General features: G+C 42.0%; 2 protein-coding genes and 6 non-coding genes across 10 annotated transcripts in view; 1 reads left to right on the forward strand and 7 right to left on the reverse strand.

Moving 5' to 3' along the window:
* Positions 1-1,724: 1,724 nt before the first annotated feature.
* Positions 1,725-10,230, reverse strand: rpl4 (ribosomal protein L4). The gene is made up of 10 exons (XM_067971277.1): positions 10,126-10,230; positions 8,892-9,063; positions 7,590-7,696; positions 7,147-7,285; positions 5,710-5,834; positions 5,406-5,535; positions 4,580-4,736; positions 3,708-3,791; positions 2,774-2,894; positions 1,725-1,849 (listed from the first exon to the last, which is right to left on the reverse strand). Exons 1-10 carry the CDS (start codon positions 10,126-10,128, stop codon positions 1,808-1,810), a joined length of 1,080 nt encoding a protein of 359 aa, XP_067827378.1. The 5' UTR covers positions 10,129-10,230; the 3' UTR covers positions 1,725-1,807.
* Positions 3,483-3,554, reverse strand: LOC137301931 (small nucleolar RNA SNORD18). The gene has a single exon (XR_010958392.1). It is a non-coding gene; the product is annotated as a small nucleolar RNA SNORD18 (small nucleolar RNA).
* On the reverse strand, positions 4,265-4,336 carry LOC137301932 (small nucleolar RNA SNORD18). Its single transcript, XR_010958393.1, has one exon. It is a non-coding gene; the product is annotated as a small nucleolar RNA SNORD18 (small nucleolar RNA).
* Positions 5,077-5,148, reverse strand: LOC137301937 (small nucleolar RNA SNORD18). Its single transcript, XR_010958397.1, has one exon. It is a non-coding gene; the product is annotated as a small nucleolar RNA SNORD18 (small nucleolar RNA).
* LOC137301934 (small nucleolar RNA SNORD16) lies at positions 6,486-6,585 on the reverse strand. The gene has a single exon (XR_010958395.1). It is a non-coding gene; the product is annotated as a small nucleolar RNA SNORD16 (small nucleolar RNA).
* The window catches only part of zwilch (zwilch kinetochore protein), a 43,360-nt gene continuing 32,592 nt past the window's right edge, over positions 7,116-17,883 (forward strand). For all 3 annotated transcript variants that reach the window (XR_010958338.1, XR_010958339.1, XM_067971271.1), the window contains exons 1-7: positions 7,116-7,322; positions 10,044-10,728; positions 12,583-12,634; positions 13,505-13,600; positions 14,691-14,809; positions 15,718-15,917; positions 16,443-16,522. Coding sequence is in view for 1 of the 3 variants with exons in the window: in XM_067971271.1 (XP_067827372.1) it covers positions 10,541-10,728; positions 12,583-12,634; positions 13,505-13,600; positions 14,691-14,809; positions 15,718-15,917; positions 16,443-16,522 (735 nt within the window). In the remaining 2 variants the exon portion in view is untranslated. The remainder of the gene's footprint in view (positions 7,323-10,043; positions 10,729-12,582; positions 12,635-13,504; positions 13,601-14,690; positions 14,810-15,717; positions 15,918-16,442; positions 16,523-17,883) is intronic.
* On the reverse strand, positions 7,345-7,444 carry LOC137301933 (small nucleolar RNA SNORD16). Its single transcript, XR_010958394.1, has one exon. It is a non-coding gene; the product is annotated as a small nucleolar RNA SNORD16 (small nucleolar RNA).
* LOC137301935 (small nucleolar RNA SNORD16) lies at positions 8,016-8,114 on the reverse strand. The gene has a single exon (XR_010958396.1). It is a non-coding gene; the product is annotated as a small nucleolar RNA SNORD16 (small nucleolar RNA).

Raw genomic sequence — 17,883 nt, forward strand, 5'->3', positions numbered from 1 at the left:
GCTCCAGTGTCCAGCCCAGGCTCGCATTCGATTAGGTGGAATATGGTGAACATAGAAGCAGCTGGAAACACTACAAGAGACCCTCAAGCAGGCAGACTTGGCGACATTGCAGTGGATGTGTTAATACCCAACTCTGGTTCAGGAATGGATGTCCAGGGACACGAGGGGGGGGGGGGGGGGGGGCAGGATGCAACCTGGGACATTTATTACATGACAAATTTTTTTGAATTGTACACTAAACAGGTCAAAATATTGTAGATCCAAACTCATTACCCAAGAAATTTCTTTTAAGTCCACACTTTGCACAGCAAAGTGGCAAGATGCAGGACCAACGGGACAAGTGATCGGTAAATCAGGCACCTGACTATTTTACTGCGGCTTTTTAAAATGGTGTCACAGGTTTGTGATCTAACCTTTGAACACCAAATGAACACAATGGGGTTGGAGTCCAAGACTAAGGAAGTATTACCATAGTTGTACAGTGCTTGGTGAGACTTCACCTGGAGTACTGTGTACAGTTTTGATCGCCTTATCTAAAGAAGGATATACTTGCCTTAGAGGCAGTGCAACCAGATTGATTCCTGGAATGAGAGGGTTGTCTTATAAGGAGAGATTGAGTAGAATGCGCCTATACGCTGGAGTTTAGAAGAATGAGAGGCGATCTCATTGAAACATACAAGATTCTAAGAGGGCTTGACAGGGTAGATGCCGAGAGGTTGTTTCCCCTGGCTGAAGAGTCTAGAACTAGGGGGCATAGTCTCAGGATAAGGGGTCAGCCATTTAAGACTGAGATGAGGAGGAATTTCTTGTCAGAGGGGTGTGAATCTTTGGAAATCTCTACCAAAGAGGGCTGTGGATGCTCAGTCGTTGAATATATTCAAGGATGAGATAGATAGATTTTTGGACTCTAGTGGAACCAAGGGATATGGGGATCGGGTGGGAAAGTGGAGTTGAGGTTGAAGATTGACCATGATCTTACTCACCAAAGCCTTTCCACCATCTACAAGGCACAAGTCAGGAGTGTGATGGAATACTCTCCACTTGCCTGGATGAGTGCAGCTCCAACAACACAAGCTCGACACCATCCAGGACAGAGCAGCCCGCTTGATTGGCACCCCATCCACCACCCTAAACATTCACTCCCTTCACCACCAGCGCACTGTGGCTGTAGTGTGTACCATCCACAGGATGCACTACAGCAACTCGCTAAGGCTTCTTCGACAGCACCTCCCATACCCGTCACCTCTACCACCAAAAGAACAAGAGCAGCAGGCACATGGGAACAACACCACCTGCACATTCCCCTCCAAGTCACACACCATTCTGACTTGGAAATATATCGCTGTTCCTTCATCGTCGCTGGGTCAAAATCCTGGAACTCCCTTCCTAACAGCACTGTGGGAGAACCTTCACCACACGGACTGCAGCGGTTCAAGGCGGCAGCTCATCACCACCTTCTCAAGGGCAATTAGGGATGGGCAATAAATGCCGGCCTTGCCAGCGATGCCCACATCCCATGAACGAATAATAAAAAAGAATGGCGCAGCAGGCTCGAGGGGCTGTATGGCCTACTCCTGCTCATATTTCTTATGTTCTAATGGGGTAAACATACAGTTCCATAAACTAAATGGTAATCCAAATCAACAGTACAAATTATCCTCAAATTGTTTAGAGTTAAACTTCAAAAGAAACCTGAATAATATGAAACGCTGCACAAGTGTGTGTTTTTATTTTAAATAAATTTTTATTAGGACTGAATCCATACAGCAATGTGAGAACACATGCTCGTAAAACAGGAGCTTTGGATTTATGCCGCTGCCTTTTGCTTCTTCTCCAACTTGGTTTTGTGCTACAAAAGGAATGGGAGGAAAATAATTAGTCAGTTTGAAATCCCTACCAAACCCCTTCAACCCACATCACCGCGTCCAACAAATCTTCGAGTTACATAATGCTGGTCATTTCTGCACTAACATTTAAAAATGTTCGCAACCGGTTTACTGCCATAATCACACCAAAGTACTCCTGCATGATTTGCAATTACTAATTAGATGTCAGTTGCAGCCAACATCACAATATAGGCTTATAAAATGCTCTAAGTCCCTTCCAACTGGTTGAGCAGTGCCTCAGAGTCTGCTACAAGACTTGAACCTACTGCAAGTTAAGAGGACCTATAACGTCCCAATTTTTTTTTAGTTGAACCGTCAAAACTAAAATAGTCTGAAGACAGGTATTTTAATGTAATTCCAGGATTCACACTTGAATTCATTGAACAGAGAAAAGTCAAGGACAAGCCATTTGGTCCACTGTCACTCGACCCTCTGGTACCCCGACTTTCCAATTTCAGTGCTGAACTGCCATTTGGAAACTCCTGTTTTTGCTACTATTGTCTAGCAAGCATTTCTATGAAACTCCGATGAATGTCTCACTATTCTGGCTACAATCAGAACCCTGCAGTGATAAGTCTCACGACGCCCAAGATTTTCAGCGTGATCACTGCCAGTCATTCCCTTAGGAACAGGAGGAGGCCACTCAACCCCTCGAGCCTGTTCCGCCATTCAATTAGACCATGGCTGATCTGCATCAGAATCTGAATCAGTTTAATAGGCTATAAAAGTTTGTAGACACCACCAGACATCTGTTAGATCTCAGCACGAAAGCAAGACTAAATATATATAAAAAAACAGCATCCCCTTTATACAAGTTTTAGTCATCTCTCTCTAAGACAGCTGCTCAGAGATTGAACTGGCCATTTTGTGTACGTAGCCGCACTCACGTTCTTTTCCTGCAGGAGGATTGCATGACGCCGTGCCGTCTTGGCATATGGGTTGAGTTTGGTCATGATCCTCAAGTTCTTCAATGGGTTCTTCTTGAGTACCCTGCGCTGAACCTTTTTGCTGTGAAAGGCAGTGAAAAACACTTCAGCTTTTGACAACAGCAGACGTTATTGGCAAAGTAAAATTACATTCACCACATATAGGGGCATAATCCTTAGAAATACGAGGAACAACAGGTCCTACGCTGAAGCGGGGCACATGAAACCCATCTTAACGTTTGTTTCATTCCGTAGTGGCACAGGAGTTAGTGTGGCAGCAGTTTGACAGTGAGTTTGTGACCTCAGCTGTGCACTAGTGGAAAAGCAACACAACCAAGGTTAACCGGTACCTTATGGTGTCTGTCAGCTCGGTGTACAATGCCAGGTAATGGGGTTAGAATAGAACTTCCTGTTAACATTTCTTCCATAGATACATTTAACATGCTGCAAACATTTGACCACAATTACCCTAACTACAGTATCCTGCCCCTCTCTCCTTTAAAACGCTCCTTAAAACCTACCCCTTTGACTAAGTTTTCAGTCACCTGTCCTAATATCTCCTCTGGTCCAGCGTCAAATTTTTGTCCGATAAAGCGCCTTGGGATGTTTTACTACGTTAAAGGAGTTGTATAAATGCAAGTTGTTGTCTGTCAGTAATATGGGGCTGGACAACATCAGAATTTCCACTAATATCACAAGGTATCAAAAACACGGACCATGATGTGGAATCTCATCACTATGTCTGAAGACTGCAGAAGAATTATTAACCTAACCTGTACACAAGTCATGCTTTCAAATTGCATTAACTCCTAATAAATGGATGGAATTCAATCAGGACCTCACAGTAACAAAGTTCAGCTTGTAGAAACTGACCAGGAGAAACATTTCAACTTACTTTGGCGGACGAAGAGCCTTCTGGATTTCCTGACTCTTCATGATGCGGCTCAAATCTGTGTTAGTCATCTTGTGAATAGGAAGGCTGGATTAAAAAATAGTTATGGTTAAGATTGACCAGAAACAAGATTAAGACTAAAACCACTGGCGCAATTACTGCAGGAAAGGACAGACCATGAGAATGGAGCCCAGAGCAAAGGATGTTGGGCAGCATGGCTGGCTTTAAATAGAAAGAAAACGTGCATATTTAGTGCCTCATTAGGTATTCAGGATGTCCCAAAACACTTTGTATTCAATTAATTACTTTTGAATTGTTACTTATTTAGACAATATATAATACTATACGCAGAAGACTGGAGAAAGGGATGAGTTAAGAGATCTTTTCAATTCTGGAACTCTAGTTTTAATTGCTCTGCCCCACACCACCAGCTATCTCTGATCTAGTTTAATGTTAGCACTGAGTGTTTAACACAAAACATGTACCATATATTCACTGAAATCTTAACAGCCAGAACTAAATTGGCAATTAGTGTTAATTTCAAACTCCTGCTTTTGTCAGACATCAGAACTTCCACTAATATCACGAGCTGTCAAAAACACGGACCATGAAGTGGAATCTCATCACCGTTGCGATTACAGCAGGTCTCCAATTTTACTCAATGGGGATTGAAGAAAAGTGCAACAATCGCAGCTGGGCAGGACCAGGCCTGGCTGTGACGTCCACACATTTATAATGATCATTTTGGTGAGGGGACAGTACCTTCAGCTGAGGGTACAAAACTGACATGGAAAATGCACAAACAGCAATTTAGATGAGATGCTTCACTGCTCCCACCCAGGCTCCATTTTAATGTCACACATGGAGGGGCTTACTTGTATCCAATCTTCAATTTGGAAGGTTTGCGCCAAGTTCCATACAGCTCATCCAGCTTGCGGAAGGCGCTCTCTGTCCAGATGCAGAATCGTCCTACATGGCCACCGGGAGCAAGTCGCAGGACATTTAATTTGTTGACGTCGAGAAGAGTAATGCCTGCAGTGGACAGTACAAACCAGCGTTAGCTTCCCCACAAAGTACAATTCAAGTTTCAGTTTGAGCGACATCATAAAATTCCAACAAAACTTTACAAAAAAGCCAACATCGCTATCAGGAACACTACGTACACACAACCTCGCCCATGCTGCCCAGGAAGGGGCTGAGCACAGGCTAAGCAATTCCTATCAGGAAAACTGATGAAGCTGAGCCAGGAAAGAGAACAGACCCAAGGCATTTTTAAAAAGAATGTATTATTTCATGCACTACTTTAGATTACTGAAGTCTTGGAAACTGATCTGCACCTTGATGTACATTACCCCCACCTCCCAGCACTACTGAAGTCAGAACTTCCACTAATATCATGAGTTTTCAAAAACACGGACCATGAAGTGGAATCTCATCATTCTGTCCAGCTCAAAAGCATCAATAGCAGCTGCTGAAAGTATTCGACTGACAATTACATTGCTGCTTGGTACTTTCTCCTCCCTCCAACACTGCAAAGTGAATTTAACAAATCACCAAATTCACAGTAAACGAACAGTTAATCTGTAGACACAAGGGTGTCAACAAAGTGCCAAAGGTTTATTTTATAAAAAAACCCTCAAAGTTGTTAAATGCACTCCTGCCCATTATTTGCCTCATGAGACACAAGGCACGCGAGGTTACCTGGGATGTTCCTGAAAGCTCTTGCAACACCATTGTCTTCATTGTAGATAATACATGGGCCTTTGCGCTGGATGCGACGCCGGTTCCTCATTTTACCTTTGCCAGCACGCATACGCTGAGAAGCATAAACCTGTAGGGGTTTAAAAAAAAACAATTTTTGACCAATTCCAAACACTAATTGTATTGTTAAAAAATCCACCTGAGATCAGATCTTCAAAATCGTCACTAATCAGAAACACGGACCGAAGTAAAAACTCATCCTCTCTCAGTGTATTACTCAAAATAACAAGTTGGACTTGCTTGCCTTTTTGATGTCATTCCAGGCCTTCAGTTTCTTCAACATCAGAACAGCTTCCTTAGTCTTTTTGTAGCTCTCAATCTTGTCTTCAACCACAAGTGGGAGCTCTGGGATCTCCTCAATGCGGTGACCTGCAGAGGGTTATAAAACCAGTTACAGGACATTCTGGTCAATTATGTTGGCTTCCTCAATGGAATCCTGTAATACTTCAGGAATCAGAAACAATACCAGATTGACAACATAGCATTATGTATACATACACATTTTTAAAAAGAACCTCTCAAAGCACATACCAAGTTCCTCATTTCAGCTGCAGAGACAACTCCCAAAAGTAAAGTTAAAATCCCAAACCAGTAGTGACTGCCCCTCAATCACTGATGTCATGTCTTCCGTTCTATGAGTCTTATGACACTTGGGGGGCTAAAATGATTTACGATCACCAAAAGAACGAGAAGTTAGTAGAATTTTATGTATTTACTTTATGCAGCAGGTTGTTAGGATATGGAATATCCTATCAGAAACAGTGGTGGAAGCAGAATTCACAAAGTTTTAACAAAGGGAAGTGGGTTAGATATTTGAAAATGGAAAATTTCAGTGAGAAAGGGGAGCGCTCAGAGCCAGCAGACACGATGGGCCAAATGGCCACCTCCTGGCTGCAAAATCCAAGATGAACTGTGGTACAAAGAATTAAAATTGAACAGCCAGTCTTAGCTGACCTTGAGAAAAGGTTAGATTCCTCCAGTCACTCAAATTTAAAAATCTCCCATAATACGCTCAGAAGCTGCTCAGATCCAAATGTTCGTCATATTTCTGCACCAGCTTAATAACAGAAGGCAACTGTCACTGTGCACAGCATAAGACGCAAATTACACCATCATAGCAAGCCACTGCCATGTCTCAAAGCATCTATCATTTACACATCAGCACTGAAGCACATTTTAAAATATACCCAAAGGATCTAGCTTTAAGATGCAAATGATCGAGGGAACAAATCATAAGCTGGAACAATTTTGAGCAGGTGCATATAACCCACTTACGGTGTTTTCACCCCAGAATGACTCACCTTGATGACAGTGTCAAAGAAAAACTCTAGCATCAACTACTCTCTCATTAAAATCTGCACGGGTAATTTTAACTTTACACTCACTGAAATTGCCATGGACACAAATCCACTGCATTAATGTAAAACATTTAAGTACTTAACATCCGTTGTGATCATTTTGAAAAGATTCTTCTATTGCACGTACCATGTCATTGCACTCACAGTAGAAAGGAAGTTACTGCAGCTAACACATACGAAGCCAGTGAGAAAAATCATCACTCTCATTGGTCTCTTGGGTGATAAAACAAAATGGTCTTGTGTTTTGACTATTAAGGAGTTTAACTGAGTACCTTGCTTTAATTCAGTGTGTCCTAAGGGCTCTAGCCTCTGCACATTCTTACCTTTCGACAGGACCAGAGCGGGAAGGGCGGATGCAGCCAGGGACGAGCAGATGGCATATCGCTTCTGGGTCACGTTCACCCTGCGGTGCCAACGCCGCCAAGTCTTTGTGGGAGCGAACATGCGGCCACCACGACACATCTATGATTTGGGTTAAGGTGCAAAACTTTCCCAAAAGGTAATTGTTGGGTCTCCATTTTTGCTCAGATTTCAGTGTTCGTCATTCCCCTGCACCAGCTTAATGACAGAAGGCAACTGTCACTGCGCACAGTGTAAGACGCAAATTACACCATCATAGCAATAAGGAATGCAAGTCCAACAAATAAGGCAGCTCAAATAGGCTTTACACAGCAAGATGCCCCTTATTAAAAGGGAGAACACAAAATAGGGCTGTGGGTATACACCAGACTTTGCAATATTTAATTTTACACATTGAATAGGATACGTTGCCAAAAGCACCCTGGCCAGAACGATGGGTGCCACCACCCCGTACACGGGGAATACGAGCCACGGCCCTGCCAGTACCCCATGACTCTGCACTCGTCTGGTGACCTGAAAAATAAAATTGTGTTAATGCAAATCATAATGGAGCTGACGTGTAAATTTGTTATTTTCTCCTTAAAGCCATGTAAACAAACATATCTCAATCAAAATTATGGGTGACAAAGAAATTGTTTACAAGACATTTCAATGGGGCTAAGCCAAAACGAGTGACCATACCTGCTACAAGTGAATTACACAGAAGCTATGAACCTTCAATGTTCAATAAGCTTCTATCAAAAAACCACTGATCACAACAACAGGAACTATTGTACCTGGGACTAGTGTATAAGTACATGAAAAATTCAACATAACCATACCAAGACTTTCTTGCTCAGACTGAAATGCTCGTCACTCATCTGTGCCAGCGTATTGACAGAGGCACCCGTCACTGTACACAGTGTAAGACGCAAATTACACCATCATAGCAAGTACTGTGAACGCATAGCAGCTAACCCCTACATTAGTATATGATCTTGGAATAAGTTATGTTTTCATAAAGGCATACTAACATGTTCACATAGAAAATAGGAGCATGAGTAGGCCATTTGGCCCTTCGAGCCTGCTCCACCATTCAATATGATCATGGCTGATCCTCTATCTCAATACCATATGCCCGCTCTCTCCCTATACCATGACGTGTCGTGTCACACTTTTAGTAGTTATCTTTGATTTTACTCCCTCTGAAATTAAATCTATATTTATAAATCAATAAATGTTGTAAGTCTCCACAAAACTGCACCTCGAAATTAGCTCAATACCTCTTCAGGTATAAAATACAATAGCCATGCAACTTCATACAATCGGATTATTAATTTAGCATCAAGTGTTAAAATGTTTTTAAGTAAATAAACTAGATTCCTTGCCCTAGATTTATAACCAGATGCTATTTTGTCACCAGTAGAAACATACATTCAAGTAGCTTTTACTCTACCACATCCATTGAGATCTGAATGTGATGGTGAAATAACTGGTTAATACTAACGGTCTCAGGCTCGGGAGACTGGCCTACTCCTGTTAGATAGCAATGCCGATCAATGCAGCTTGGCCATGTAAACAGCACAATATTGCTGATGGAAGTTAGTGTTAATTTGCACCGTTTACATGTGACAAATAATAGTTTGAGATTGCAAGCACCAAGTCTAAAGAGAAAAGTCATGAGGCTAGTTTTACCTAAAGTGCAATTTAAAAGACCAATATACATTACCTGCATCCGCACTCACAGCATACGGCTGTCTGTTATTTTTGCGTAGATTTGTGTGAACAAAATTCACAATATCTGGGCGGATGGGAGCCTTGAAAACAGCAGGCATAACAACATTTTTGCCCGATACCTCTCCCTTGTCACTGTACACTGTTATTAATGGTCGAGCACAAGCCTGAAAGATTATAAAAAAGAGCCATTAAGATTAAAACCTTACAGAGAGAAGTCACGTTTGTCAATTCACCAGTAAATTATACTTCCGGGGTCTGCCCCAACATATTTGCTACCCCAAATTCAAGACACATGAGCCTCTAATGCACTGCTCAAGCTTAGTTCTGCCAATATTCAGCATTACATCAAGATGGCACCAAACTTTACATTCAAAGCACAGACCTCATAAAAGTTCTTTAAGTCCCATACAAATACTGGTTCTCCTAATATCACGAGAAGTGGAGCAACATTATTCTTTTCCATAGAGATCAGTTTATAGATGTCAAACAAAGCACTGAATATTTAATTTCTCTTGGCGTTAGCTGAAAAAACTTACTGGGTTTTAAGTCTCTACTATTATTGTAATTCTTAAAGAATTGATACAGACCCACAACATTTAAGTTATTCAATGACCCATGAAGGCGGGAGATTATATTATTTGGAGGGTTACAATCCCAAACATCAAATTACTTAACAGACATTTCTCTAAACCGAAAAACATTTAGCAACTGACTCAGTCACATTTAAGACATCAGAGGCACGTGGACCAGCCTCAGCCAGGCCTCGTCGAGAACTTAAAAGTTTTGATTAGCTAGAAACCACATCCTTTCACTTAAAATATATCAGACAGGAGTATGAAATAACCTCGACAATTAAAATCCAAATACATCAATTCATACCGGAAGGTGGATTTTTAAAAACAAAATGTACTTTTAAAAAATCGTACATATTACATTCCTCGAAATGAAGCATCTTACCACCCCATACTGATCCGTGCTATTATTTCCCCCCAAGTTTATTGAGTTTTTAGTTGAGTTACACAATGTACAACGTGTCTCCCCCTCCCCCCACCCATGCTATAAAATGGCGGCCCGGCACAGCTCTCAGGCCGCCGGTTTTTTTTTGTCTTCTATTGAAGTTTCTCATTTTAATTCGATGTTACAGAAACTAATCGTCGCGCCGGCTATCGCCTGGAGGTTTACACCACTGCCTGCCCCCCCCGAGTTAGAGCCCCCGTTTCACGCACCATTGTCGCGGCTGCTGTCGGCTGGCCGCGCTCAGGATGGCGGCCACGGAAGGAAAAGGAAGAACCCTTCACCGCCGCGCCGTTATATAAAGGCCGCCGCCAACATCTCTTTCGCCAACGGTCATCGTCAGCACGGCAACTCGAAAGAAGATGTTTTCAAAATTAACGTTCCGACAAGTTACATCTTAAAAATGACAAAAATCCACTCGTTTTCATTAAAAAAAACCTGAACGATTGCTGGGACTATTTGTTTTTGCGCGTGGTGATACTCACGTTGTCCACGTTACACGTTGGATGTGATAATTTATCAGTCAAAATTTTATTTATTTTACAATCTATATTTAGTTTGAGAACTGTTATTTACGTGAACTAATCATACGTTAAAATAACTATAACATTTCTAAATTTTGGTCGTATGTTCGGCGGAAGTGACGTTGAGCGCTGGCGGAATGCGCGCGCTGTTCGGTTGGTGTTTGAATTTTTTCTTCTGTTGACATTTTTATTTCTTTTTCCTGTCAATAAAAATACAAGTTTGAAAAAAGTATATATCATGGACTCACTCGGTCTCCAGGCCGTTCGAGGCTTTCACACGTTCTTGCTTCAGTAAGTGTGCAGTCAATGGCTTGGCGATTGAGCCCAGTGTCTTCCACCTGGGAGTCGACACCCCCTCAGCTCCTTCATGGAGGGAGGGAGTGGGGGAAGAGGGGAAATGAAGGGAGTGGGGGGAGAGGGGAAATGAAGGGAGTGGGGGGAAGAGGGGAAATGAAGGGAGTGGGGGGAGAGGGGAAATGAAGGGAGTGGGGGGAGAGGGGAAATGAAGGGAGTGGGGGGAGAGGGGAAATGAAGGGAGTGGGGGGAGAGGGGAAATGAAGGGAGTGGGGGAAGAGGGGAAATGAAGGGAGTGGGGGAAGAGGGGAAATGAAGGGAGTGGGGGGAGAGGGGAAATGAAGGGAGTGGGGGGAGAGGGGAAATGAAGGGAGTGGGGGAAGAGGGGAAATGAAGGGAGTGGGGGAAGAGGGGAAATGAAGGGAGTGGGGGAAGAGGGGAAATGAAGGGAGTGGGGGAGAGGGGAAATGAAGGGAGTGGGGGAAGAGGGGAAATGAAGGGAGTGGGGGGAGAGGGGAAATGAAGGGAGTGGGGGGAGAGGGAAATGAAGGGAGTGGGGGGAGAGGGAAATGAAGGACATGGGAGAGAGGAGGGGGAGAGGGGAAGTGAAGGGTAGTGGGGAAATGAAGGGAGTGGGGGAAGAGGGGAAATGAAGGGTAGTGGGGAAATGAAGGACGTGGGGGGAGGGGAAATGAAGGACGTGGGGGGAGGGGAAGTGAAGGACTAGTGGAATGAAGGGAGAGGGGAAATGAAGAAATGGGGGAAGAGGGGAAATGAAGGACTTGGGGGAGAGGGGAAATGAAGGACTGGGGAATGGGGGAGAGGGGGAAATAGGAGAATGGAGGAATACAGGAGTGGGGGAAATGGGGGAAGAGGTGCAGGTTCTGATTTCCAATTTTTAGAAATTTATAAATTTTAACATCGCTGTTTTCCAATGCATGTTATTGTTCCATTTTATTTATATATGACTGAATTTGAAGTTATATAATGGCGTGCAGAGGTACTTGGGAACATTATTATTATTTTAATGTTTTATTGCTGTATTACACTCGTGTTATTTCCCATTAATCCGCTCTGTGGTATCACTCATAGCAGCAGGAGTAGGCCATTCAACCCTTCGAGCCTGTTCCACCATTCACTGAGATCATGGCTGATCTGTATCCTAACTCCATCCACCCACCTTGGCTCCATATCCCTTAATACCCTCGGTTAGCAAAAATCTATTGATCGCAGATCTAAAATTATTTATTGAGCTAGCATTGACTGCTTTTTGTGGGAGAGAGTTCCACACTTCTACCACCCTTTGTGTGAAGAAGTGTTTCCTAACTTCTCTCCTGAATGGCCTGGCTCTGATTTTAAGGTTATGTTCCCTTGTCCTAGACTCCCCCACCAGCAGAAAAAGTTTCCCTCTACCCTATCAAATTACCCCTTAATCTTCTATATTCTAGGGAATACAAACCTAGTTTATGTAATCTCTCCTCATATTTTAACCCTTGGAGCCCTGGTAACGTTCTGAATCTGTGTTGCACTCCATCCATGGCCAATATATCCTTTTCTAAGGTGCGGTGCCCAGAACTGTACACAGTACTCCAGATGTGGTCTAACCAGGGCTTTGTATAACTGTAGCAAAATTTCCTCCCCTTTATATTTTAGCCCTCTAGATATAATGGCTAACATTTATATCTCTATGTTGAAAATTTTCTCTAAACTCCTGTATTCTAGAAGTGCATGTCTAATGTCTTCATTCTAGTACAGAGACAGCTTCTTCAGTAGGCAGTCTCAACGAGAAATAAGTACCTATACACTGCCACAATCTGATTTTGTATGTCAATACATTTATTTTCCTTCCAGACTCTGTGACCAAGAAAAGAAAGGGATGTTAAAGGAACCTATGCTGTATGAGGTAATTTGCTGCTTGAACAGCCGAGTATTTTGTGTTCTCCAATGCCTCTCTTCCATTATCCAGCTCAGTAGGATTGCCTTTGCTTGGTTCCACTCTTGCCTGACCATTCACAACTAGCGCATCTCCAGCAATAGCTTCTCTTTCCATCCCTGCGCTGCCACCTTGGGAGTCCCATTCTCGGACCCCTCCTGCTCCTCATCTACATACTGCCCCTTGGTGATATCATCTGTAGACATGGGGTCAGCTTCAATATGTATGTTGATGACACCCAGTTCTAACTTCACTGTCTCTCTCAAACTCTGAGCTGTCAGGCTGCTTGTCCAACATTCTGTCTTGGATGAGCCTGTGGAGATGTACTTTTAGCATAATGGCCACTGAAAATTACATTTTGTTTTAAATTAATCTAAGCATTTTTGCAACTCTGACAATGTTTCCATTTAAAATGTGGGTGGCTCTTTCTAACTCTGAGTAGAATAAGCAGGCTGAAACTCCATGTTCTTAGCACTTGATCAATAGACTGAGGCCCAGTATGTCTAGCAATGGATTGGTACAGTGGGCCTGGTGGATGCATTCCAGTAACAACAAATGCTCATTGTACAGCGCTCCTATAAATGTTGGCCTTGCCAGCGATGCCCACATCCCATGAACGAATAAAAAAAAAGCTAACATTGTACAATGTGGTTGAAATTGAGATCTCGTCATGCAGGGAATTGCATCTTGTGTTTTACCACTCTGGTGCATCAAGTTAGAGCACCATTGAGTTATACTATTGCATTATCCCCCTATCAGTACGGAGCTTTCAATTGTTTGAGAGTAGGTTAGATTTGATTTTGTTTGAGATTTTCAGCTTTCTTCTGGGTTCTCTTGTAGGAAGATGTCCAAGTGCATATTGTAAAGGAAGTGAACAGAAGTCCCTTGCACGCTTTCTGGAAGGAGAATGTGCCCATGTTTATAGCAGAAAGAGCAGTAAGTATATAAAGTTGAGTAAAATGTAATTCTGTAGTAATTTACTAAAGCATGCAACAGGAGGCAGGGGTTTGTAGGTGTGCCGAAAGTGGGCTTCCAGTGGCGTAGTTTGAGGCCAGTTATCATCCCGTTAAGATTGGAGTACGGATGAGTTCGAAGGGGAGCCTTTACTTGGTGTCTGTGCCCTTTAACTTCTCATTACTCCAGCAAGTTAAAAGGAATCCTTGAAAGGAGCTGCATTTTTCTCAATTGCCACATATAAAATTCTTAACCAAAGGTATCTGCATAATCGTCTCTCAATGATCCCTTGTTTCTGTGTTCTATATTTTTTTGTTGCATTTTTCTACCTATTTAGGGTAACATTTTCATTTCCAACCCTCCATCCTTGTCACCTTTCTGATTGAGGCTGCTGGTTTACTGCCAGTTTACAGTAGAATTTGAAGTTTTTCTGCCAATGGGAGCATTAAAAGAACCAGCATTGGACATTGTGCCATGTGGTAGCTGCTGACTGGTCATAGGGAGAAAGCAAAATGAAGGAGTAGTGTTGGGAATAATCACCCACAACATATAGTTCAATTTTTTTTGAAGCGCTTGGGGAACATATTCAAGAAATGAGAAAGGAGAGACAATTTTTTGCTTTCATTTGAGCTCTCTTGCATTTAAAAAAATGTATATTGTTTAGTGGACTGAGATACAGATCAGAAGAACTCAAGTTTGATGCCTGAGTTAGCAGATCTTGGGGAGGCAGTGCTGGTGACACTAGAACTTGTCTCAGTATCGCTATGCTAGGGAGGATAAATATTGGCTGGCTCCTGATTTCAGGCTCCTGATTGCTGTCTGGTAACTTGCTGAAATTGCTCACGTGTGAACATCTGGTGAGGATAGGATCAGGCTGGGCCACAGTTGAATAGTCCATTGAAGCTCACTATTTATGGTCACACCTGAAGAATGAGTTTGGGTATTTTTGTGGGTCTTTATGTGAAGCATGGCTTTAAACAGAAGCACTCTTCTTGATGAGCTTTACAGCCATGCTCCCTATGTATTCTTTTCATTTGATTAGCCTGACTGCAGTTCTCCCCTTTTCTTGCAGCCACTTAAAGTGGATGAGGACCACATGGAAGACTCTTGTAATGACGAAACCAGCAATGCAACCTCTAGCAAGTCAGAAGAAAATGTGGGGCCATTGCCCCTCTCTGTCATGAAGGCAAGGTAACAGGCAAAGTAGTGGCACAAGCCAGAGGCAGATATACTATATATTTTGATTAAAAGAACTGGATTCTCGGTCACTTTCCTTCGCAACAGCTCTGCAAAAACACTGTCCATCTCTCAGATTCCCTACCCATATAATGTGCACTTTGAGATTTTAAAATCTCAATCAGGTTCCTTGTGAGGGTGTTCCTTGTGAGTTATATTAGAGTATTAATTGTATGATCTCCCTTTTCTCCCCACAGAACACACTCATATTAAAATAATTTCTTTTTTTTGTTGAAGGAATGCTTTCTTTGTAACTTAAACTGAGAACTGTATGTTAGACGGGCCCAATGGCCTCCTTCTGTGCTGTATGATTCTACGATCTGGGGGCGAGAAATCACATGATTACTGAAAACTTGTAACAGTCTTAAACAGGCAGTGATTTCTTCTGTTTGGTTAATAGTTTGATTAATTTGTATGTGGAGGTTAAATTACATCTGAAGGGTGAGGAGAGCCATACCAGAGGTGGACAACCACATTGAAGGATTGATGGCAGTAACACAATTCCAGGTTTTATGGAGTGATAATCCACTGGGATGAAAGTCTCAGTGGGCAGTTTTAATGTGAGACAATCCACAGTGCAATATTAGCTATGATTCCACACTGAATTGGTCATCTGTCAGGGCATAACGTTGGGGCAAAGAAGAGGGAGCTTTACTCTGCACCTGACCTGAGAGGTCTCTGCACTGCTAGTAGTTGCCAAAACTAGAAAAGCTTTTCATTTCCAGTAATGGTGCCCCTTTTTTTTTCTGAGCACAAGAATTCACCTGAATAATTTTTAAATCATGTATATACTACTATTGATGCCTATTATAGTAAACATTTTGCATCTCTAATGTTTATCCATTTCTTTCTCCTCTTTGCAGACAATTGGTTTCCTGGTACACCCTGGCCCATAATCCACACATGTCCCAGGTGGTCAACTGCAGTGCAACTACTGCATTTCCTCTACTGTGGGTTAGATGTGATGGCTCTGACCCTGAAGGCACTGTTTGGTTAGGAGCTGAACCCGTTAAAACTGGGAAGGAGGTTACGTCAATAGTTTTCTATATAGTCACATGTACCGGTAAGACTTCAAAATAGCTGGGAGGGTGTAATTGCAGCATGTCAAGTTTACAGCGATAGTTTCCATTTTAAATGTGGACATTGGAATTTATAATGGCAATATAAAAATAGGGACAGAATATATGACTTTAAAATGGGACTACACCACGTCTGCGCACTCTGGTCCAATTGTTTCTAACCCGGCTCCACCTAAAGATTACGCTTGGTCTTGACTCCTCGTGCAATGCCACGGGCAACTGACTATATTTTATGTATTTGTTATTATTGAACTCTAGTGGAACAACGTGAAGATAAAGTTTGATAAACTATAGTTCTCCACGTTAACTGTTGTAAAGGTTCCCTGTGTGCTTGTTTTTTTTCCCTGTTTCTGTTTGTCATCAGTAATTAGGATCTGAATATAATGAAAATATTTACAGTTCTCGTAACTTTCTAAGTTTTTAATGTTGCAGGTTTATATTGGATGGAGCATAAACTAGCTTTATGTTTGATCATTATTTTCAAAGTCTTTTTTAAAAAATTATTTTAGGACCGATTGTCGACAAGAGTTTGTTCACAAACATAGAAAGATTGAAAACTGCCCACAAGGATAGACATCCTTGTTCTGCTGTAAGTATTTTTCCCTCAGTTATAAATAGTTTTGGTCAAACTGCAAATTCTAAAATAAAAACAGAAAATGTTGGAAATATGCAGTAATCAGTCTGCATCTGAAAAGAGAAAGTTAAAGTTTTCAGTACAGAACCTTTTGTTGTAACACAGTTCACAGTTCTGACAAAGGTTATGTACCCGAAATGTTAACCTGTGTTTTCTCAGATGCTCCAATGTAACATTTTCTGCTTTTGTTATAAATAGCTTTGACTTCTGAATTTTGCTGAAGTGAGATTTGTTAGGCTAGGATTGTGAGCATGCTTAGATGGTGTTGAGAATTAGAAAAAAGAAAGAACTTGCTTTTATATAGCACCTTTCAGGACGCCCCAAAGCACTTTACAGCCAGTAAAGTACTTTTGAAGTGTAGTCACTGTTGTAATGTAGGTAATACAGCAGCCAATTTGTGCACAGCATGGTCCCACAAACAGCAATGAAATAAATGACCAGATAATCTGTTTGAGGTGTTGAGGGATAAATGTTGGCCAGGACACCGGGAGAACTTATGAGTGAGAGGGTAGTTTTTAATGTAGTCGGGTGTGGTTGTCTAAGGTGAAGGGTATAGATGCTTTAATGGTGGTACATTTTACCAATGAAACTAGAGTCTGATCTGTTAGCAGTGGAACCCTTTTATAGTGACACTGTATTTGCCAGAACATTCTCAGTAGATTGGTCACAAAACCATTATGCTTCCTCAAACCAAAGTTCTGCTGTAAGAAATTAGAAGCTCTTAACTTACATTTGCTTTTGTCAGTTAGTTTATTGTTAAGGACGGTCTTTAACATTTTCATCTCCCTCTGACCCCAAAAACTTAGATTTCAGTATGCCAACATTTCAGGGTCCCTGGTTGTGCATTGGGTAAATTAAATAGAAAAGTACCTTGATCTTTATCTGTGATAAGTTGATTGATCTTGGCTACTTTAGTACCATACTTTAGTAGAAGCACAGTTAGCTTCAGTGCTCCTGGGCTCGGGAAGGGGGAAATCAGCCATGATTCCTGCTTCTGGTTGCTATGCAGTGATTGCTGCTGGAAAGTGTGTACCTGTGGATGGTGGATAAGGACAAGATTGGGTTTGACTGTGATGCTCCCAGAGTTGAATAGCATATGTTGCAGTGAGGAAGAAACTACTTGATGCATTTCAGCATGGCAGCACAATGGCCTGGAGCTGTTAACGTCTTCCTTACTCATAACAATTCATCTCTGTGTCTCCTGGTACTATTGTGTATTCAGCCAGACTGATGTTTGCAGTAAGCAAAATTTTAAAGGGACAAACCAATTCTGAGATGGTTATAAGAATACGTGGAGACTTTCCTGTGATCTGAAA

The sequence above is a fragment of the Heptranchias perlo genome, chromosome 34 (assembly GCF_035084215.1).
Source record: "Heptranchias perlo isolate sHepPer1 chromosome 34, sHepPer1.hap1, whole genome shotgun sequence".
In the NCBI taxonomy this organism is placed as follows: domain Eukaryota; kingdom Metazoa; phylum Chordata; class Chondrichthyes; order Hexanchiformes; family Hexanchidae; genus Heptranchias; species Heptranchias perlo.